Source organism: Ipomoea triloba, chromosome 15 (assembly GCF_003576645.1).
Source record: "Ipomoea triloba cultivar NCNSP0323 chromosome 15, ASM357664v1".
Taxonomy (NCBI): domain Eukaryota; kingdom Viridiplantae; phylum Streptophyta; class Magnoliopsida; order Solanales; family Convolvulaceae; genus Ipomoea; species Ipomoea triloba.
The window spans coordinates 7343203-7366872 of NC_044930.1; the positions used below are offsets into that span (position 1 = coordinate 7343203).

At 32.7% G+C, this 23670-nt stretch overlaps 2 protein-coding genes and 1 non-coding gene across 6 annotated transcripts; 1 reads left to right on the forward strand and 2 right to left on the reverse strand.

The window, feature by feature from the left end:
• Window positions 1-49: 49 nt before the first annotated feature.
• Window positions 50-122, reverse strand: TRNAE-CUC. The gene has a single exon. It is a non-coding gene; the product is annotated as a tRNA-Glu (tRNA).
• Window positions 123-894: 772 nt separating this feature from the next.
• On the forward strand, window positions 895-6420 carry LOC116006937 (heterogeneous nuclear ribonucleoprotein Q-like). 4 transcript variants are annotated; one of them, XM_031247467.1, is made up of 10 exons: window positions 959-1009; window positions 2115-2187; window positions 3071-3517; window positions 3593-3709; window positions 3918-4058; window positions 4175-4348; window positions 4806-5013; window positions 5113-5273; window positions 5537-5622; window positions 6070-6420. In XM_031247467.1, the coding sequence occupies exons 3-10, from the start codon at window positions 3119-3121 to the stop codon at window positions 6236-6238; spliced, it is 1455 nt and encodes a 484-aa protein (XP_031103327.1). In that variant the 5' UTR covers window positions 959-1009; window positions 2115-2187; window positions 3071-3118; the 3' UTR covers window positions 6239-6420. The 4 variants fall into 4 exon arrangements, with proteins under 4 accessions (XP_031103325.1, XP_031103324.1, XP_031103327.1 ...); XM_031247465.1 differs by lacking the exon at window positions 2115-2187 and having other exon boundaries at window positions 895-1009; window positions 2771-3517; XM_031247464.1 differs by lacking the exon at window positions 2115-2187 and having other exon boundaries at window positions 895-1009.
• Window positions 6421-11553: 5133 nt separating this feature from the next.
• LOC116006117 (AT-hook motif nuclear-localized protein 27-like) lies at window positions 11554-13416 on the reverse strand. Its single transcript, XM_031246395.1, has one exon. It carries the CDS (start codon window positions 12977-12979, stop codon window positions 11996-11998), a length of 984 nt encoding a protein of 327 aa, XP_031102255.1. The 5' UTR covers window positions 12980-13416; the 3' UTR covers window positions 11554-11995.
• Window positions 13417-23670: the final 10254 nt, after the last annotated feature.

Sequence of the window (23670 nt, forward strand, 5' to 3'; positions counted from 1 at the left end):
AAAAAAAAAAAAAAAAAAAAAAAAAAAAAAAAAAAAAAAAAGCTCAACTTTCCGTTGCCGGGAATCGAACCCGGGTCTCTCGGGTGAGAGCCGAGTATCCTAACCGACTAGACTACAACGGATTTTAAGACCCACGTTTCACTCTTTTATTAATATCTCCAAAGTTGTTTCTCCTTCTCTTTCTCTGCAAATTTCACTTCTCTATTTCTCTTCTATCTCCCAAATCTGATCTCTTCCCCTTCTGATTTCTTAATCTGTTTTTGGCACTAGTTTATTACGTTTACTTTTAACATTAACGATAAAAATCTTCTCTTATAATATTTGCCAAATTTTAATTTTATAGCCCAGGTTATTATTTGTTGGCAAATTCTGTTATGAGATTGCTTCACGAATCTTTATCCCCCGTTAGAATTTGAATAAGTATTACATATTTTAAATAAGTATTACATTTTTCAAATAAGTATTACAATTTTCATTATAAACAAATATTCGACTCTTTATATTGCATTTTTATTTGAAAATATTAGTTTTTTTTAATCAAAAGTATTACATTTTTTCTAATAAATAACAATTAAACAATTTATTCGTAATTAATATTACATTTTTTTCTCATAAATAACTATTCAACCTTAATTTTGATTTAAAAAATTACATTTTGTCTCAAAAGTATTATATTATTTCTTATAAATAACAAATAATTTATTCATAATTACCGATTAGTATTACATTTTTCAACATAAATATTATATTTCCATTATATTATTCCCTTTAAAATTGAAAACAGAAGAAATAGACCGAACCTCAACTCCTCAAGTTTGAGTAGAGAAATTTTGTATGACGAAAATAACCTTCAAGCTATTGGCAAAACAACAAATCCGGACGGGGAATGTTGGGAGCAATTCGTCATAATGCACTTTCACCACTAAAAATTCCCCAAATCATCATCAGAAACCCTAATTACCACCATTCCAGGGACAAGGTCACAAGGTGATCATCAGTTCACTCACCGGTAATTCTCGTTCACTAATATCCACTTCTAATTCATTTAACTTAAAGTAATTCGCATTTCGTTCATCCTTGTTATATAAATTTTCGATTTCTCGGAGAATTTTTAACGTTGCCTATTACTATGGAATTCGGTGTATGTATTTATTATCATTTGTGAATACTTCGTTTTGGCGAATAATGAAGGACCTGAATGAGTTTTTGGTGTATTTGTAAATTCGAAATAAAGCCTGAAACTTTTCTTTTTTATTTATTAAATGTGCAGGATTTAAAAAAAAAAAGAAGTAAAACTAGCAAAAGTAAAAGCTCATATTGGAAGAATATTGCATATATAAATCATTTTGTGAATTTGTTTGTGTTTCTCTGTGGGTAGTAGGTTTGCAAGTTTGTTTAGCATTATTGATGGATTGGAGCTCAGACAGTAGTTCTGGTCGTTTTTCCAAGAGCTCTTTTTTTTTTTTCAAAGCTTAACTTGTTCGTAGTGATGAAACGAGTCATACTTGGGTAGTTGTGTTTACTTTTAAAGAATACTAATTCCTGTGGGTTTAGTGAATTCTGGCGAGGACTGAGGACAAAGAGACTCAACTTTAGAATAATTTTCTTTGGAAAAACAAAAAGAAAGGTGACAGAAATTATTGTAATATGAAATGAGTCATACTTGGGTTTTCTTATGAAGAATACTAATTCCAGTAGGTTTAGTTAACACCATGGAGGACTGACTACTGAGGACAAAGAGATTCAGTTTTATATATATATATATATATATATATATATATATATTGGACAAATAAAACTAAAGATAACAGAAATTCTTGTAATAGAGTGATAAGCACTGAGTAATTGTCAAGTATTGTGGATTGTAGATTAGAAATTTTGCTTAACTTGCAGGAGAAACTGAGAAAGTAATGGACATCTGTTATTAAATATTTTTGCAGCATAAAATGATAACGGTAGTTTAGTGATGTAGATGCTTATGGCATATCAGAGTCAAATTGACATATTCCTGGTTTTGTGTCTACTACTTCTTATGTCTTCTCTCACATGGTTGTGATTACTAACTTGGAGAACATGCTGCATTCTTCAGCTCATTCCAGTCTGGGATTTTGCAGATATTGGAAATAAATTGGGATTATAAAATTGGGAATTCTTGAGGACACAACTATGTGTGTGTATCTTGCACCTGTGAGTTCATTATAAATTAAGAGTACTGCAGAAAACAAGTGATGGCTGCATTTTGCTGCTTATGTGCTTCATTCTTGAAACTATTGTTTCATTTGCTTAGATTAATTTTACCTTCTGTACTTTATCTTATTGATTTTAAACTCAGTGGTAATATATTCATATCTTTTGTTTATGAAAGCATTTGCTCACCTGCTTCTTGCTGTCAAAGTTCCATTACTTATCTAGGGCTAGAAAATGTCTAATATGAAAAATGGTTTTGTAAAATGCTTTAGGGTGGCTCTTTAATCAGTACATTCACAGAATGTGCATTAATTTACTGCAGGAAGGTCATTTTTTTCAAACTGGATTTAATTATAATGGGTAGGGCACTAGGGCTGTAGGGTAGTTTCTTGATGACCAAGCCCAACTTGCTATCTACTCACTTCTGTGGATAATCTATAATATTTTCATGTGTGCTTAATTATTACCTCCTTCAAATTTCATCTCCTGTGTCTCCATCACTCATTAATTTCTGTTTTCTCTCCTTTTTTTTTGTTTTGTATTTTTTTTTTTGTGTGAATGCATTGGTCTAATTGTCATTTAGACCATCGTTACAGCAATCCCTACATTTCTTGAAATTCATTGCTTCAATTTTTTTTTTCAAACTTGTTGGACAAGACCATCCTCTTGTAATCATTCAACATTCTCTCTTGCCTGCCTTTGTTTGTATTGCCACTGTAGTTGGCCAGCCTTTTACTTTGATTGATCACATGAATCTTCTTGGGCCTTATCTCATGGATCAAAGTCAATTGAGATTCTTACACTGGAAATCCTCTTGTCCTTTATTTTGGTTTCCACCTTTCCACAACTTTCTTCTTTCTTTTGCAAATGCTTCTTGCTTCAGTGCTTCCATCAGAGTTGCAGCGCCATCTTGTCTTACTAGATTTTTAAGATGCCGATGAAAAGAACTAGTGCCACAGCTTCTAAATTGAGTGAACCTGAGAAGCCTGTTGAGACTGAAGAGCAGGTTGAGCTTGATGGAGACAATGAAGAAGAGGAAGACATTGAATATGAAGAAGTAGAAGAAGAAGTGGAATTGGAAGAGGAAGTAGAAGAAGAGGTAGAGGAGGAGGTGGAAGAAGAGGAAGAGGGAAGTGATGGTGAAGAAAAGGGCTCTGATGATGAGGGACCGGAAGTTGATCCTGAAGAGGAAGATGATGAGCAGAAAAGACGTGCTGAGCTTCTTGCGCTGCCTCCTCATGGATCAGAGGTGTATATAGGTGGTATTACTCAGGATGTTTCAGAAGGTGATGTGAGGCAATTTTGTGAGTCAATAGGAAAAATTACAGAGGTAATCCTTTTCCCATCTATTACATGTGCTATGTTTTCTTGCCAAACTTACATTGTTGATGTGAATGAAACACAGTTGAGAATGATGAAGGGAAAAGAAACAAATCAGAACAAGGGGTATGCTTTTGTCACTTTCAGAACAAAGGAACTAGCTTCTACCGCCATTAAGGAGCTTAATAATACTGAACTAAAGGTGTGCACAATATAGCTTTCTGCTTACTTAGTCTTCACTCTTTACTATTCCATCATTTTTCATAAAATTTCCAAAGATGATGTTCTCAGTTGTGCTGTATGTGTATTTTATGTTGATTTTCTGATACTGTAAACTGAAATCCGGAGTCTTTCCCCACTAAGCTATGGTTCTCATGTCTTACATTTTAAAAACTCTACTCTTTTATCAGGGAAGAAAGGTAAAGTGTTCTCCTGCTCAAGCAAAGCATCGATTATTCATTGGTAATGTTCCTAGAAACTGGGGGGAGGAAGAGATGAAGAAGGTGGTAAACAAGGTTGGGCCTGGCGTTATTAAAGTAGAATTGTTGAAGGTCTGTATGCTCTCTTATCTTGTTGTTTCCCTCTATTATTGTATTAAGGCATTCTAACTTTTTCTTCTATTTGAGGTAAACCAGTTTTCATCAAGTTAAATTCTTCTCTCATGCAGGATCAACAGAATTCGAGCCGAAACCGTGGATTTGCATTCATTGAGTACTACAATAATGCGTGTGCTGAGTATTCAAGACAAAAGATGTCAAATCCAAATTTTAAACTTGATGATAGTTCTCCAACTGTTAGCTGGGCTGACCCAAGGAATGCAGATTCTTCTACTTCTTCTCAGGTTGCCTATATGAGTTACCTTTTTTCTTATTTGAAATATCCACTGGAGTTGCAAACTATATTGGATGCTGTGACCATTCAATATAATTTCATAATTGGTCAAGCTTTTACTTTCATTGTCTATTTATTGTGGATGTTCTAGTTGCCTTGGGAAGAGCTCCCTCATTGTCCTCTGAGTTTTCATGCTGACTTAAGTGCCTACCGGATTTTAGGTCTGTTGAATTCATAGGTGTGAATTTGCTGTATTTATGCAGCTTCATTCATTTGATATGTTGAAGAAAATCTCGAGTTATACAGCCTCATTCATTTGTGTGATTTGTAAAGTAATCTGGTACTTTTATTCATTTGCCGTGTTAAAAGTGGCCTCCTGGTTTGATCTGAATTAGACTTGTTATTTGCAAGGAGAAACATACTCATGCATGGTCAAAGTGGTTGACAAAGGATTTGCTATCCTACAGGTTAAAGCAGTATATGTAAAGAACTTGCCCAAAAGTGTTACTCAGGATCAGCTGAAAGAGTTATTTGAACGTCATGGAAAGATTACCAAAGTCGTTCTACCTCCTGCTAAACCAGGACAGGAAAACAGCAGATATGGTTTTGTTCACTTTGCTGAAAGGTCAAGTGCAATGAAGGCTTTGAAAAATACAGAGAGATATGAGATAGATGGTACTTTAGTTTTCATTTCAGCCTTTTGGATTTTAATATTTTGATACCATAATTCTCAAGTTCAATCATGCTTGGCCTGATGCCCAATTGCACTGATAGGTAAAGTTCTGGATTGCTCACTTGCAAAGCCACAGGCAGATAAAAAACCTTCTGGTGGATCAAATTTACAGAAAGGAACCACATTTCCGATCTATCCACCTCGTCTTGGATATGGCATGGTTGGAGCACCATATTCTGGTGTAGCTGCAGGAATTGGCCATGTAAGAAATCTTGCTTATTATTACATGGTTGTAACTCCCCCGCACATGAAATTAATAATTCAATATATATGAGAGCTGGACACAAGGAAGCTTTCTTTCCAGATACATAACCTGCCCAAATATTTTTGGTGATCATTTTATTGAGAAGTTAGTTGAAGTTAAAAGTTGCCCATTGAAACAGTGAAAATATTATGATGTGCTGTTCCTACTATAAACTTTTGATGTGACCTGTTTATTAATTTTGGTGCTTGTGTACTTTGCAGCCACTAGCTTATGGAAGGGGAGCTACACCAGCCGGTATGGCAATGATGCCATTGCTTTTACCTGATGGAAGGATCGGATATGTCTTGTAAGCATACTTCTTCTAAGATAGACCTAATAAATGCAGGTTTAGAAGAGAAAAATATGTAGTAGCTTTTGCATGAATGATCAGGCTTTCATGACACTGATGATTTGATGAACTTTACATTTTAAAGACAGTAATAAACAACAAATAAAATTTAACTCATCAGATCTAATATGACAAATTTATCACATTCCCTGATGTCTCTTCGAGTTCTTCTATTCTGTTCTTTCTTTCAAAGTTTCAAGTTGGATTTGGAGTTTTCTTGGGTAAAGGAAAGGTAAACATATAAAACAGAGTTCAATGCTTCTTTTTTTTCCTCCATTTAAATCTTTATAGGATAGGGATATGATGTAATTTGCAAATTTTGAACATGTTCTGATGGTGCTATATCTGAATGGTTCTATGCATGTCTAAGAAATTTTGAGAAATAACATTACAATATAATGACAGGCAACAGCCAGGAGTCATGCCCACACTACCAACAGCTCCTCAAGGCGGTCATGGTGGCGGTGGACAGTTTTCGGGTGGAGGAAGGCGTGGAAACAACAGTGGGCGTGGTGGTGGTGGTGGCCATAGCAGTGACAGTGGACGTGGGCGTAGTCGATATAATCCCTACTAAATCACCCGCAAGTGGCTGGTGCAACTCTTATTGCTCCGAGGATATATATATATATATATATATATATATATATATATATATATGTATTGTCTAATTATTGTTGTTAGTAATCCAACATAACCTTAACATCCTACATTTCTTGAATAGAGGTTTCTTTTTCATAAGAAAAACTTTTGGTTTTCCGCTGCTTTTTTTTTTTCAAGGCCTCTACTCCCTCTAGCTGCTGCTGTTCTTTTTGTTGAATAGTAAATTGATGATTTCTTAGTCGTTGCAATTTTAATCGTTCTGTTAAATAGACTTTTTGAAGAGAATAGCAATGTGCACCACGTACGTAAACGACGTCGTTTTGAGCATTGTAAACTAACCGCCCGTTTTTTTGGAAATTACGTTTTTCGTTTCGGCCGATTTCTGTATTTATGTTAATATTCTGTGTATTCCAGGCAACCATTCTGTATTCATGTTAGTAACACATGTTGTGATGTGTTTGTGCATTCGAATGTTTAGGAGGATGAGTTCTGTGTATTTTGTGTCAATATTCTGTATATTCATGTTATTAACATAGGTTGTGATTTGTTTGTGCATTTGAATGTTAGGAGGATTAGTTCTGTGTATTTTGTGTCAATATTCTGTGTATTCCAGGCAACCGTTCTGTATTTATGTTAGTAACACATGTTGTGATGTGTTTGTGCATTCGAATGTTTAGGAGGATGCGTTCTGTGTATTTTGTGTCAATATTCTGTATATTCATGTTATTAACATAGGTTGTGATTTGTTTGTGCATTCGAATGTTAGGAGGATTAGTTATGTGTATTTTGTGTCAATATTCTGTGTATTCTGGGCAAACATTCTGTGTATTCTAGGCAAACCTTCTGTGTATTCTAGATAATTATTATGTGTATTATAGATAATGAATTCACTGGAGTCATTCGCGTCCGCGTCCACTAACATATGTGTATTTTGTGTGTATTATGGGCAAACATTTTGTGTATTTTTTTTTTGAAAAAACATTCTGTGTATTCTAGGCAAACGTTCTGTGTATTCTAGATAATGATTATGTGTATTATAGATAATGAATTTCCTGTAGTCATTCGCGTCCGCGTCCACTAACATCGAAACGACGTCGTTTACGTACGTGGTGTAGGGTATAACGATTGTCATTCAGGTGTTTTAGCAAAGTTGATGTTGGGCCTTGGCCGAGCTTTCTTGGGGTCACCTTATTATACTCAATGGGCCTGAGTATATAACTCCCATCAATGGGTAATTTGTATATATCCTGGATCAAAATTCAATCTTGCAAGATGGACCCCAGATATATCATACATGTTAATTTTTAATATACTAAAATGATATGCAATGTATTAAAAATGAACTTGTATTAAAATATAATGAACCTATAATACATTAAAAATAAATATTTACTGCTAGATAGACCCTAGTTCCATGATATAATTTGTCATCAATGGGTATATATATTTCACTCAACTAGGAAATGAATTTCATCTGGAAATGGTAATGGTACTTGCAGAGAATATTGATCTAGTCACAAATCTTTGCTTTAATTTATTGGAGGAAAAAAAGATTGAAGTATGTGTAATATAACAAATTTGAATTTATATTAGCGATATGTGATGCCAATACCGAGCTCGCCCGCTAACCTGACCTCACCTAGGATCCGAGGTCCGACCTAGTTCTTAAACTTGTCTTTTTAGACTTGTTGGTCCAATATCTTCACCAATTAATAATGATATAAACTTGTTTGCCTCAAGTTTGACATTACATTTACTGATCTTCAAAGAGATTTAGTCATGAACTATAGTTGAGTTATTGTCTGCAGGTGTTTAGTTTAATTACTGGTTTAGTTGGCAGTATTTGGGGCAATGATAGTTGAGTTATTACAGTATTAAATAGACAAATGAAAGGGAATTAAAGAAGACAGCAAGATCAGAAGTGAAAGAAAGTGAGTGCAGTGCATGCAGGAATTGAAGTAAACTTTGGGTTTTAATTTGTTGCTTTAATTTAATTTTGGTTGAGTCAAGTCTTCTTTCTGGGGAAGGAGCATGCAATAGATGTCTTTTATTTGTCGGTTGAGCAAAATATGATAAAGTAAGGTTCTTGGAAAATGGAATTCCCAGTTTCAAGTTTCAGTTTTTTTTTGCTTCTATAATTTGCTCTTTAATTTAATTTAATTAAGACACCTAAATTGCAGACAAACCCACATCCTTCATAGCTTTTGCAGACTTTGTATAATTAAGGTAATTGATCAAAACAAAAATTCAAAAGCAACCATTCAAACTTAAAAATCATATTACCAATAAGATGGAATGATACCCATTTTTAATTAGGAGATCTAATTTTTAATTAAAGGAGTAACAAAAAATCTCATAATTGTATTTTGAAAAGTTATTATGATTTTGATTCTTCTTCCTGATGTGTAAACACATTAACCAAACACAACCTTAATCTCTCCTTAATTACACATATCTTCTACTGCACTTCTCCAAATTATATTCCTTATTCTCTATTATATCTATAGCTAGTAAATAGTAATATCATCCACCTTTTTTCTTTCTTTTTCCTTCCACTAACTCACTAAATTAATAATGCGTAACGGAAATATATACTCTCTAACAAACTCCTCATTATTTTACAATACATATATATTAAAATATTGTATTGTATTTTGTGCTCAGTAATATTGTACAATTGTATAATCCTGATAAAGTAAACACATGTAACAGAAGTGTATACTCTTTAACAGATTCTTTCATATTTTTCATCACATATAAATATTAAAAAGTTTTCTATAATGCCTACAATAGAAATATATATGTGTTTCACATTACATGTACGAACCTATTACTCTTTGATAAGTCATACACAACACATGAACATAGTACAATATGACTCTAATATCAAATTTAATAATACGTTTGTCTCAACTAAAAATCTAAGGTTATGATTAAACTAGGCATTTATATTTTATATATTATATAGTCAGTACCGACCTCTAAAATATTGCGTTTTATTTAGTTTGAGTTTAGCGACTTTGTATAATCAATTTTTAAATTAAAGAATGTCAAATTGGAATATATATATGTTTTTATTATCTTTAAGAAAGGAATTGAAGAAATAGATATAAAAATAAGTTAAGAGTGATTGCAGATGCAGGAAGAAATTCTTTTATGTTTCATTGTGACTTTAGTTGGAGCTGAGTTTTGAACTAATGAATTGAAGTGTTTTGTGGGTTGGCGGAAAGTGAAGTGAGGTGTAGTGTGTGTGGGTGTCGTCCTCGTCCTTTATTCTGAGAATTTTAGGTAGTAGGAGTACTATGAAGTTGACAGTAACTAGGTTAGGTTAGGTTGTAGGGTTTCCCCGTTGCAAATAAAACACACATTATATATTCTTACAATTCGCTGGAGTGACTAGAGAAGAAGCAGGCACAGCCTTTTTAATATTTCAACTTATTAGGGACAATTTTATCAAATTGATCAGAATGTTAGTTTGGCATTTATGAAAACTTATTAAGTCTGAATATATCAGTGGAAGTAACTTATTGGTTTTCTTGGTGACTTGGTGTAAATCGGTCAATTATATATGTTGGTTTACCTTCTGATATGATCTTGTGACCCTATACCGACTAGGATCTCAAAGTGGCAGGGTATATCTCGTGTACACCTTTAGTTGGTGACTATCGATTTTCAAAACACTTAACGCTCATTTAATTCATTAAATAAGCTTTGAATATAAAAGCATTTTTGGAAATATATTTTCTTTTCAAAAAAAAAAAAAAACTTAGGTGATTACAGCTTCGCTAGACTAATCCTAAGCCCATAGGACTCTGCCCTAGAGCCACTACGAGGTAAATTGCGAGTGGCACAATCTGGTCAATTTTTTTGTTAATTCATAAATTGTCATTACTTATTCCTTTGTTATTCATTAATCATTTAATCTCATTAAACACTTGGGATACAATTCTTTAAGTCTATTATATATATATATATATATATATATATATATATATATATATATATAAAATTCAATGTTGAAATATTTTGATTTAAGAGAAAACCATTAGCTTAGTCGTGGTCTAAAAGTGCGCTCTAAGTGAAATTCGCCTTATGATCGATTTTAGCTGGCAAAGGACCACAAGAACATAAACCAACTTAGGTTGTCAATAACTACTCATCGTATGCAATGTTCACATACTCAATATTTTGACGCATTCAATTTACCCCATTTTACATACTTATATACCAATGTTTGCATACATTATTAATGTCAATGCGTACATTAGCAATAAACACAAAAGAAAAATTTATGACTCAACTATTTTGAGTTATATTTTACATTGGCCTCCAGTTTTCTCACTGTGATGAAACTAATAATCACACAATGTATCAGATACATTAGAAGTTCGCTTACCTATATTATTCCAAACTGTTGAGTTCACTTTCCAATTATTAAATCTCTTTTAATTTCAATTAAAAAATAATTCTTAGGGAAAAAAATCAAATCAAATTGTAATTAACTAGCTCCAAACCCTAATTTAACTACTATTTACATTAGCTAAAACTTCACTTCTAAGGAAAAAAAAATGAATACAAATTTAACATACAAGCTAAGACTTAAACTGCAGTGTGCATAGTGAGTTACTATAGTATTTTCTAGCTATTACTATTAAAATTACAAACAAGAAATCCATTAAAAAAATATATTACAAAGCCAAGAAACATCACTACTTGCAAAAAAAAGTGTAGGCCAAACCATAAAATGATAATGCCCTTTCCACAAAATATATATTATCTCATTTCAATACATTATATTAGTTGAAATGTAAACTTCAACAATAATTAGATGTTGAGTTAAATCACGCGCACAAACAAACACGTACACGCATATACACGACATTATATTATTAAAAAACAAGATACCTCATATCATCCTGATTATATATATAGTATTTTCTCTACTTGCAAACTTCTATTTGAAGCCCTAGCAAAAAATCCTTTCCTTGTACATATACATAATGGGTTTGCATTGGATGGTGGATCAAAAGTTGTTCATTTTAACACATGCAATTAAGAAGAATGAGTGATGCATAAATTTACCATTTCAAGTGCTTCATATATAGCTTGTAATGATGGAGAAGAAACATAAAGAGACCATAGAACCTTAAAAGATTGAAATTTGCAAACATTACTGATAGATATATATATGTACATGAAATGTTGAAATTTGCAGATTAAACCTAACTGACTTACCTTCTAAGTCATATAAAAGGAACATATCCCATGATTCACAAGGAATGTAATACATTTGCAAATATTATTATTATTATTTAATTTTGATCTTAATTAGTTTGGTGGATGGATTGAATATATATAATATTTGATGGAAATAAAATTCTCCGGTGGCGTAATGCTACCTCTACCTGGCTTCACCGCCGATGATGTGATCGAGTAGCTAAGAAAGCACTTACTTGAGTTGAGAAAATGTATATATCCGATACAAGCACTTCACATCTTAGTTAATTTATGCAACAAAAACAATTTTTTTTTGGGTGTAACAAAAGTATCTACCCTGGATGACTAATTCTCTGGCTGAATTTTGAGCACTCTGAGGATGGAATGACTGGTATGCAGATTTAAGGTTGCTCCATATAATAGATCCTGTGTTCAAATTTTAATATGATGGAGCATAAGATCAATAAACAAGTGCAAGATTAATGTATCCAACCTCATCTCCATCGATCTCTCGTTAAAATTGAGGTGGTCTTGCGGCGGCGGCGGCGGTGTTTCCAGCCCATCCGAACACTTCTGCTGAAAACGGGTAATTGGTTGGCGGCGGCGGCTGTGGCTGTTGTGTGTTTCCGAATGACGTTCCTCCTCCGCCTTCGCCGCCTCCAGTCACGCCGGATGTTTGGGACGCGGCGGTGGACGACTGGACCTGCCCAGCTGCGGCGGCGGTTGCATTGCCCGCGCCTCCCTCCGCTTCCTCCTCCAGAGGGAGGCGCTCGAAAACCGCATTGGCGAACGTGGCAGCCATGAGCACTACCGGGCCGGAAGCCATAAGGGGCCCCACCACGCTCCCGCCCACGACCTGCCCCTGTCCCCCTGACAAAAATATCGACAGGCCGCCCGCCCCGGGCGGGGCGGGAGGCGGGAGGACGGTTCCGGAGAGCGAGAGGATCTCGAAGCGGCCGTGGAGCGTGACAACTGTCCCGGCGGGCGAGGACGGCTGACGCAGGGTGACGTTAGTGACGGTGCCGCTCCCGCTGAGCACGCAGACCCCCCTCCCCCTCCGCCGCGCGTAGCTGGTCACGCTGTCCACGATGTCGGCCCCGGCCGAGACCTCCAGCACGTGAGACCGCAGGGCGTTAGGGCTGTCTCTCGTCACAATAATAGGCGGCTTCGGCTTGTTCTTCGACCCGGGCGGCCGACCTCTAGGTCGACGGCTCGACGTCGACCCACCTCCCCCTCCTCCTCCCGAGCTAGTAGCCGCCGCATCATTATCCGATTTCTGTTCCTTCTGGTCGGATGAATCCGAGGTAGGCGTCGTAGGTAAGGCGGCGGCGCCGCCCCCGCCGGAGGGTTGATGCTGAGAGAAATTAGATTGGTGGTGCAACTGAAGCTCAGGCGTACTAAAGAGCTGGTGAACGAAACCAGGAGGAGGAGGAGCCTGATGATGATGGTGATTAAACCCCCCTCCTCCGCCTCCATCTCCGCCGCCGCCGCCGCCCATCCCGGCATCTATTCTCTCCCACCACTTGTTGTTGTTAGCCAGCTTAGCTTCTTACTCAACTTACCACTATATATACGATGATCTGAGGATTAATTATCTCGCCGGCCGACTAAATAACCTCTCAGTTCAGCACTTTCTAGATGGATCGATCTGATTATCTGAAGACGATCAATCTCTCAGCTTCATCCCAAAGTAATCAACAAATTTAAGGAAGAAGATGAAGAAACAACAAATTAAAACTGGATGGGTTTCTAAACCTCCATGAGAGATACAACAACAACCTTAATAAATGATTGATATCATCATAGATCCATCGAACAACCATATATAAACATCCACAGATCCACCGTTACTGTTGACCCGGTAGTCTAAGGAGAAAGAGAGAAAGAGAGAGAGAGAGAGAGAGGGGAGAGAAATTTGAAGAAAGGGAAGAATAGACGAAGTTGGTGAGCATGATTTAAGCACGTATAGTAACCAAGCACTGGTACTAATGAATTAATTATTAGCTACCTCCAACAATCCGAAACCTCTCTCTCCTCCTGAGGAATTTTTAAAAATAATAATAATATTTATACTTATCCTAAGGTGGATTGCTTCATGTCTCTCATTTTAAAAATTCATTTTTAAAGTATAATTATAAAAAATTATAAACATAAGTTCAGACAAGAGAAAGTAAGAAATGGTAGCTAAGAGAAAAAGCAGGAGAAGGTGTTAGAGAAAAAGAAATTTTATCATATGAATAAATAATTGAGACAGTGATTAAAGAGAAAGTCGAAATAGTTAAAAAGAAAGTCGGAAATGAAAACCTACTATATCTCCCATCCAAATTAAAAAAACATATTTAACTTATTTTGTAAAATTTCTATCAAAGTAATGTTGTTTTTTCACTCTTATTTTTTTTTAATTGATGTGACTTTAAAAAAATAAAATTATGAAAACAAAAAGAATCTATAATGAGTAATTTGAATGTCCACTACCATAAAAATAATAATAACAATTATACTTTTATCAATAAAATAATGATTTTACTTTTACATTTTATAAAAATATCATTATAGTATTTTATTTATACTAATCACATTTTAGTATTGGGTAGTAGAATTTTCACAAGACATTAAATTTCTGGAATGTCAAATCTTTATCCCGTAATGCTTCCCAACTCGGCTTTCTACAGAAAACACAAAACCAATCAACAAAAGGATCATTCTTTGCCGGGCCCCGTGATTAATATAATATTCAACAAAAACCTTTTTTTTTTTTTGGAAATGTATTCAACAAAAACCTTAATTACTCATCTTAGGTATTATGTACGAGAGATTTTTATAAAGTAATATTTATTCTATATTTTTTTTATTTATTGCAGTCTTAAAATTTAATATCTTATTTGTCAGTGTTTGATCCTATGACTTTCTTTCAAGGAGAGTCACTGAGGTTTTATCTGAGTACAAGTTGTTTTGCAATGAGACGAATAATTAATTTAAAAAATATAAAGCAAATTTGTAAAGTATTTTTGACAGCATCTGAGAGTTGCCGAAAACACAAGTAGTATCGGTGATTGGTGAATGAAGGAAGCATATGGAATATAATCCCTATCTTTACAACTTAGCAGACTTGTCTTTTATTTCCGTTAATCCCCAACTTATCCCTTATAATATAATTATCCTTTTTAGGCTGGTTACAAATGTTAAACGGTATACACGAATTTTCTAATTATGTCTCTATCTCTACTATAAATCTAAACTAATAGTTGGACTACACATGTAATTCAATTTTGTCATGTGATGTTCAAACTCAATCTTAATCTTGAAAGATATATTCTATCTCAATTAAAAGTATAAATTGATAATTGAACTGTACATTTATATTTAGGGTGTGTTTGGTTATAAGTTTAGCTATCAGGAATGAGTATCAAAGTCATTGTTATTGTTTGGTTGACAGGTGTTTAGAACACTGCTATGAGTTTTGATTAACCCTTAATTACAAAACTCATTGCATAATAAAATAAGGGTTTCATTCCCTTCCTCCTCAGCCGCTTTTTCTAACTATTAATAATCATTTACATTCCACCCTACTACCAAACATGAAAAATACTTTCACCAAAACTCATTACTATTACCAAATATTTGATACCCATTCCAACTCCAATTTCCCTGTGCGAACCAAACACACCCTTAATATATTATATACTTACCAACTTGAGTTAAGTTAATTTTACTATATAAATCAAGTCTATAATTTGGGATGGAGGAGTATAATTTAATAAAGGATGATAAGCAATAAGATGTATATATTGATGTTAATTAGTTGTATATTACTTAATTCTTGCTTTAACAATAGCCACATGTCAGACAAAGGCTTTGAGGGTTGAGTACAATATCCTGCCATCAGAATGTGGTGTTAACTATTATACAATTATAAGAAAAAAATATTTACACATTTGTTATTAGTTATAACTTTTAGCATAATGGTAATTTTTTATCTGACACCACAATTTAGTTACAAGGGAATAATAAGCTTCCTAAGGTCTAAGAAAGGAGGCTTTAATATTGTCAATAGAAAACATTTTCCACTTTATAATTGTGGAGAAACTATTGGCAGTCCTTAGAAGTCAGATCATCACCATATCACTCAACTCATTTAACATTGGTCAAAAGTAGTATAAACATATATATAGTCAACTTTATGTGAATGCTGAATCGATTAGCTCAATATTTTATTTTATGTATAAAAGAAAATGAAATTAACTTGCAATAATATACTATATATGAACATGTACATTTATGCATCAATTTTCATTTATTCACTTATTGGTAGACCAATACCATATTTCTACAATATTATTTTTGTAACTTTCATGTCACCATGTCAACCTTATTAAATAAAAAATGTGTGTTGGTGTATTTAATTATATGATTAAAATACTCTTACTTTATGTTTTTTTTTATTTAAAAATTAAAGAGGCATTGTAGTAAAATTAAGGACGTAAAATATATATATATATATATATATATATATATATATATATATATATATGATGGAGAGTAATAACACGATAGCAATAATAAGAGAATAACATTTGATATATGGGAAAGCTTGCAGCCACTAATAAGGAGTGCGCACTTGCTAAAGTCTAGGGAATAGCATATTTATTTTACTGAGAGAAATTATGATGAAATGAAAAAATAATAATGTTATTTTCTTTCTAGAATTTACGTTTTAATTTTCATTTCTTGATAGTTGATACAATAACAAATTAAAACTCTTTATATTTATTTTATGGTTGTTTGTGAATTAGTTGATTGTATAAAAAGTTAAAAATGATGAATTCACTAGATAATATTTAAAAGAAAAAAAAAAAAAAAAACCAATCAAGTAGTGCTAAACGACTAATTTGGAAGTGAATTTTATGAAAGAATGTATTATAATCACTCCAATGGAATTTACATTGATTGATGCTAGAAGGAAATCCATTTGGCTTGATTGTGACGGTATATTTGTATATTCATTTTTTAGTATATCGAATGTTCATTTTGATGTATACTATTGATAAGTGTCTAATTGTTCATATTTCTACTTTGTATTTAAGTTTATTTTGTTTGCCATTTGTTATAATTTTGCCTCTTGGAGAGCCAAAGAGCGGTGTTTTCAATTGTTTTGATCATTTGGGCAAACAAAGGTAAAGTGGAGCAAAAGATCAAGATATTATAATTTTCGCACATTTCTATTGCTTAGTATTTCGATCATATCTTACCGTAGAAATGTCTAAATCAAGTGATTCAGGCGTCACTGAAAAACCAACTAAAAGGACTGCAACTTTCATGCGGACCATCAACTCTAATTTTGATGTTAAAATGGTCAAAAATAGTAAGGAAGATGTTTTGTTAGAATGCACGGGAGACTACACGCCCGTGCACCACTGCTCTCCAAATTGATTTTCTTTCTATATTTAGCATGAACACCTACATGCTCGTTTCTCAACCCGTGTAGCTACTATTTGTTCACTATTTAAGCTCGTTTTCACCCATTTCTAATATGTTCCAACCCTTAGACGAATCTTAGTTCATTTCTTTCATTTGCTTTCATACTTTTAGGTTAGATGAGGCTTAGATTTAGGTTCCTAAACATATTTGAAGCTTGTATTGAAGGATCTACACTTAGATTTCAAGACTTTATCTTCCATTTCAATAGATATATGTTATATTTTCTTAATCTATAATTCCATTATGTTATTTACATATTCTTATGCTTTTGCGTTATTTATGTTTATGAATCATTAGTAGTTAGTTTAGGGATTCGGTTAGGGTTGTATTATCTATTTAGATGTTTTATTTGTGATTATTACATAAAGGGTAGAAATGCATAACCTAGGGTTCTTTGATATTATGAAAGAATTATGCTAGATTATTGTTAATGTTTGATTAATGACCAAATTAATTAGCATGTTTTTTGAGGATTCTTGGCCACAATGAGATAGAGTTGGGTCAAAATTCCAAACAACTCTTTTGCATAAACTCAATTTCTTTTTATGAAAATAGGGGAAATTCACGTTTTTGTTGCATTGTGTGCTTGAAGGACTTAGAATTGATACGCCATGAGAATGGGTTAATTCATAGTCCTAATTCTTGTTTAGATGATCACGGGAGTAGTTATATTAGACTAGAATTCTGATGTGGATCCCCTCAATTCCTCGGTTATGTATTCTCTGCTAATCCTATAGGTTTTATTACATCTAGTAAAATTTTCTCCCTAACTTTAGTATCTTGTTTATAGGTTTGTTCGTTCTATTTTGTTTGTTATTACTTAACTTCTTGTTAATTTCTTAAGGCTAGTGCCTAGTTGCTAACTAGTTATTGCATAGTACTTGCCAGAATCCTCAATCCTTTGAGGACGACATTATACACTCGGGTTCACCATAAACCAGGTGAAGTTCACCCCTCGTACGTAAAGTTCATATACACGAGTACTCAAGCATTCTAAGCAACTCTAAACATAAAAGAATCATCTAGATTTTATCCTAACGTCTCTTTAGGCAAAAACCTTTCTTTCAAATAGAAGGTTAGTGATCCTCATTCAACGTGGCTTGCTGGATGACCATTGGAGTTGAAAATAAGAAAGTGAAAAACATGCATCTAGTATTATAGGGACTATCAATAAGGAGAACAAGAAATAACCTAGTTGGCTTGATTTGCAAATAGTGTGAAAGACTACTTTTCATTTGTATTAGTATTTAGTGAATCTTCATTTTGTTAAGGAAAAAAGTGGAGTAAGGAGTTCGCAAACCACTATAAAAATACTCTCTCAATTTCTCTCTCCCTTTACTTATTTATTTTACTGCTTGAACAAACTCAAACACACATGCACTATTTCATATCTTTGCAAAATGCTCAAAAACAACTTGACAAGTACAAGACTTTCGTTGCAAATACTTTAATATTTTTAACAATTCAAATGCTTCTTCTAATAGTCTATCCAACCTCTTTCTACTTGTGCCCGAGACCAACACATGTTGGTAAAGTTCTAATAACAATATATTTTTTTTAAAATTTTAATCTTGTTGAGCAGATACATGCATGGAGAGTTAAGTATAGCATTCTACCATCGAACATATATAGCATAAGTCATTATACAAGTATAAAGAAATAAAATTGTGTCTTCGCTATTAAAGGCATGTTGCAATTGAGGCTGGCTACATTTTCTTCTAAATCACCATTATCTCTACTCGGTGTTGAATTATATATATACCTATACAATCATGTAAGTACATTTGGTACCGTTATTTAATATTATCAACACTGAAGTTAACAGTGGTGGGCACAATTACTGGACATATCATATATATCAGGTTTGAGTTATACGTTATACAACTATATAAGCATAATAGAATTTATATATGAATATTGATAATAACAATATAATACACACTATAAGCAGACATACAGGTGCGAAATTCAACCTTGTACAACCGTAAATTTAGTATATGTATGTGGAGCATAAATGAAGATGGAAGTGGCATGCAGGTGATAGTATAAGTTAGACACGTGGAATGTGAGTTGAATGGATTAATGGAAAGAGCATATACCCAAATTAAAGAGGACTGGGGAGGGGGCTTAGCTTGTGGATGAAGAATTTTGACATTTTGTGTGTGTATATATGAGCAGCTTTTAGTGGCGGCATGGGATTAGCTGAGGTGCCGGGCATGCAGAATTGCAGATAGATAGATAGAGGATCGCCGAGAAGGGTATAGAGAGAGCTGATCGAGTCTAGAGGTGGCAGTCACGTGCAGTCAAAAACAGGGAGCGTGAGCATGGACACCTTGTCAGACCACGTGGATGCTGTCGGGACATCGGTACTTGGTCTATTTCAATCATCATTTTTTTTATTCCTAATATCTATGTGCTTGCTTTTGCTTGTACTATGAATGAATTCAATGAATAAATTTGTTGGAGTTTTTAGCACTTTTGTTCTCATGATTCACGAATATTATGACATTAAAAATATTGATTCACAAAAAATATATATATATATTGATTCACAACTTTCAAATTTTATATAATTGCTTCACAAGTATCAATTTTTTAGTGTAAATGATCATTTCTCAGTCAATTTTTCACTGAAAAAATTATTTTTCTTTTATAGCATAGGTATAATAGTCTTTTTCTTTTACCACTATATTTTCGCTTTAGAGTTTTTCACATTTTTAATCCCACGAGTATTGTGGCACTAACAATGTTGATCTACAACTTTCAAAACTTGCACAATTGGTTCACAAGTATCAATTTCTTAGTGTAATTGGTTATTTTGGTGAAATCTACACAAAAGGAAAAGATCATTATACCCCTGCTATAAAGGAGAAGTAATTTTCGATGAAAATTTGACAAAAATTTCATCAGAATGACCATTTGCATTAAAAAATGATATTCGTGGATTAATTATGCAAGTTTTAAAAGTTTTAGTCGTGGGTTATAATATAAAGATCCAAATCTCACGATTCAACTTGAGTTCAAACTTATTAGACAATTTGGTTTCAACAATTTAATCAAAAATTTAATAGAATAATCTTGTTTTCAAAAAATAGAATAATCTTGTTCATAAGACAAGTAAATTAAACAAGTTTTGTTTTAGCACAAAATGATTGTGATATTATATATATATATAAGAAGAGGAGTAAGTGTCAAATCAGATTGTACATTTCGTCTCTCTAAACATAAGTCATTTCATAATTGATTATAATTAAATGATACATTGTGACATATATAGATAAAGCATCCTAGTACCCAAAATCATGAGATAAGTGTTATTTCATAAAACACATCAAAACTTGTAGATTATTTTAACTTGTATTCACCATCAACAAAATTAGAAAGAGGTATTTTTGCTGGAACAATCTCCAACCAAGTTAGTCGGTCAGTTGGGTTAGTAAGTAAAAGATTTCATGTTTGACTCTTAGTGATAAATGTATTGTTTATTAATTTTATTGATTTGAGTTAGTAAATTATGAGCAAGTTAAACTGGTTTATCTCCTTGCGCACTTGTTTATAAGATCGTTTATAGTATCAGAGGGGGACTCCTGGGGAAGATCAACGTCTTCTATCTAGTTGGAAATTGTTGGTTCCGTGGGTGAAATAGAATCCTCGCCATCTTGGGTTTGGGGGTTCAAACAAGAAGTCAATTTATCCCAAAATCTACTGGTCCACCGTGAGGGTTTCTCCGCTGCAGGATTGGCAGCAGGTTGACCGCCTGCGGGATCCTGCATATGCAAGCTGGAATCTACTATCGAACCAACAAGAAAAACCAGAACGAAAATAGGAACCTCCAAACCAAGAAGCCGATAAAAGAGTACGCGGAACAATCTCAAAAGGAGCATTGATTTTAGTTTGACCAAAATCAGACTCAAATCCAAGCCGAGTACAAGAGACAAGAAAGAGCATAAGGTAATAAGTAAGAAGACAACGATCGAAATTCTTACCATAATGGGATGAAAACGAGGAAACTCACGAACACAGAGACGAGAAATAGAGAAAATTGGCGCTGTTAAGGTCACGCCGAACCCATAATTTTTTTTTAAGTTTAACTCAAAGTACACATTCAAATAACGACGGTAAATTTTCTCATAAATGAAAGAAAGAAGCATTTCCAACACATTTATCATTTTACAATTTGTGCATCACTTAGTGCTTAATTAATCTTAATTTCCCTAATTATATTAGAGATAATCGCATTTTTGGTCCCTAAGTTATAGGATAATTGTTGAATTCGTCTCTAAGTGGTAATCGTGCTCAATCACGTTTCGCTCTTAAGTTATCATTGAGTTGCATTTTTGTCCTTTTATTAACTTTTTGTGCTCACTTTTCGTATCTAAGTTATACTAAAATTGCGAATTTGGTCCATAATATTTTGTTAGTAAAAGGATAAAAAATGACGCTAATGATAACTTAGGGACAAAAATTGAGCATGACCAACAATTAAAAATAAATTTCACAATTATCGTATAATTTATGGACAAAAATATAATTTTTCCTAATACTTCTTTTTTTGACAATGTAGTCTCTGTTCATAGCTACCTTTCTCAACCTATTGAAATACAAAGATTTGTGTCAACAGTTGCCTCCACTGAGAGTCGAACCAACTCCCAGCCACTAGACCACAAGGTCCTTGGCAATTTTTCTTAATACTTAGATAGAAAATATTTTAATGATATTAATTGGGTTGTGTTACAAAAAGTAACGTTATATAAATGTTTTATCTTCCTATATTTTTAAACAAAAAGAATTTAAAAAATTAAAAAAAAAAATAAAACTCTAGTAAATCGGGATGAAAAATTACTTTTACCATAATGGCATCACGTTGCCGGAAAACTCCAGTTAGCACGCAGATCAAAAGATTTTTAACACATGCAATCTTAACCGCATCCTGTGTTACGATGGCGTTGGGTAAATAGCTTATTGCATTAATGAGTTTGACTATTTGATAGTATTAATTGACTGTAGAAATATGTTTAGTAAATTAGGTGTTAGTTGATAGGTGATTACATACAAATGATTTTCTTAAAAAGTTTTTCAAAAAAGTTGTTTTGAACAATTTTTTGAATTAATCAAACACTTATATTGACTATTTAACCAAGTCAAACACCTAATAATGGTTAAATAAGACAAAATTAACTAATAAACTAATTAATTATATTACCAAACGGGACCGGTATATTTCAATGAAAATTAAGAAAATTATATCATCATTGGTTTTTGAATTGTCAAAGTTATATCTTAGTCATAAATTACGCACTTTTATAAATATAATCTGTAATTTTGTCACGATGCTACATTTTTAGTTCACTGGCATACAGAAAATGTTAAATTAAATAAATAATAAAAAATATTTCAAATACAACTTAATTGATCAATCCATCTAAAATAAATTTATATATTCCTTATTTGTTCATTTTCGGAAGCATGTGCATTAGTTAAAATAAATTTCGCTTATAACTTTTTCCTTCAAGTATCTAGGACAAGAATGGTACAATTCTTTTAATAAATAACAAAAATATAATATTAATAAAAAATAAACAATTAAAAATTACAATGACTAATCATGCAAAACTCTTTAAAAAAAAAGAAAAAAAAAGGGACAATTTTAGAATAAAAATATGTTAAGAATTTTTCTTTAATTTGCCCTCTTACTTTTTTCCCCCTTTCTCTCGCTTTCAGTCTTTGTTAGATTCTTGAGAGTTGAGATGAGAAAATGAGGCAGATTTAGAGGGGGGCTGTCCTCGTAAAATAGGGACAATAAAGCAGCACAACTTTGTCTCCAACACATTATATATGCATGGAGCTCCCCACCCACAAATTATATTCTTCCAAAAAATTCTAGGTGTATTCTTTAAGAATATATTTTCTTCCAATATTATTATTTACTGTAAAACAATTAAAAAAATTATAATTCAATTTTTTTCTGAAAAAAAAGATATTTTTTCTCTCTAAATTATATGCTTAAATTTAAAATTAGAATAAATGTGAAAAAGCATACACCATATACAAATATTATAATTATTATTTTAAGCTAATGCTAGTAAGTAGTAACATAATCAAAATAAGTACGTCTTTATTAGCATTAGCTTAAAATTATAATTATAACATTTACAAATGGTGTTTTCTTCTTCTTCTTCTTTTTGTTGTTGCATTTATTTTGATTCCAACATATATAATCAATAATTATTTGTTGGAGAAGAAAAATAAATGAAATACATATTTTTTTCTTTTTTAAAGGTAAAAATATTTATTTTTATATAAAGAGAAAAAATCGTCACTTTTAAAATAATCGAGAGAGTTAATATGCATATATGAAAAATTTAAGAAAAAAAATACAAGAGCATAAATGTATAATTCAGCGAAAAAGTGTTATTTTTCCTTCTAAAATAAACGAATCAAAATCTTTGGCCATCAACAAAAAATTACGGAGTATATATATATATATATATATATATATATATATATATATATATATAAAATTTATTCGTGAATATATTATTGTTTCCATTTATTTTACTTTTTAAAGTTAAAAACTTTTTTTTTTTTTGAAAATAAAGTTAAAAACTTTTGATTAATTTGTTTGTGGTTGGGCAAGTGAATGAGAAATAAGAAGAGATTGAGTGGACGGGGAATACTTGAATTCCAGCGTGAGATCAATCCGTATATGAA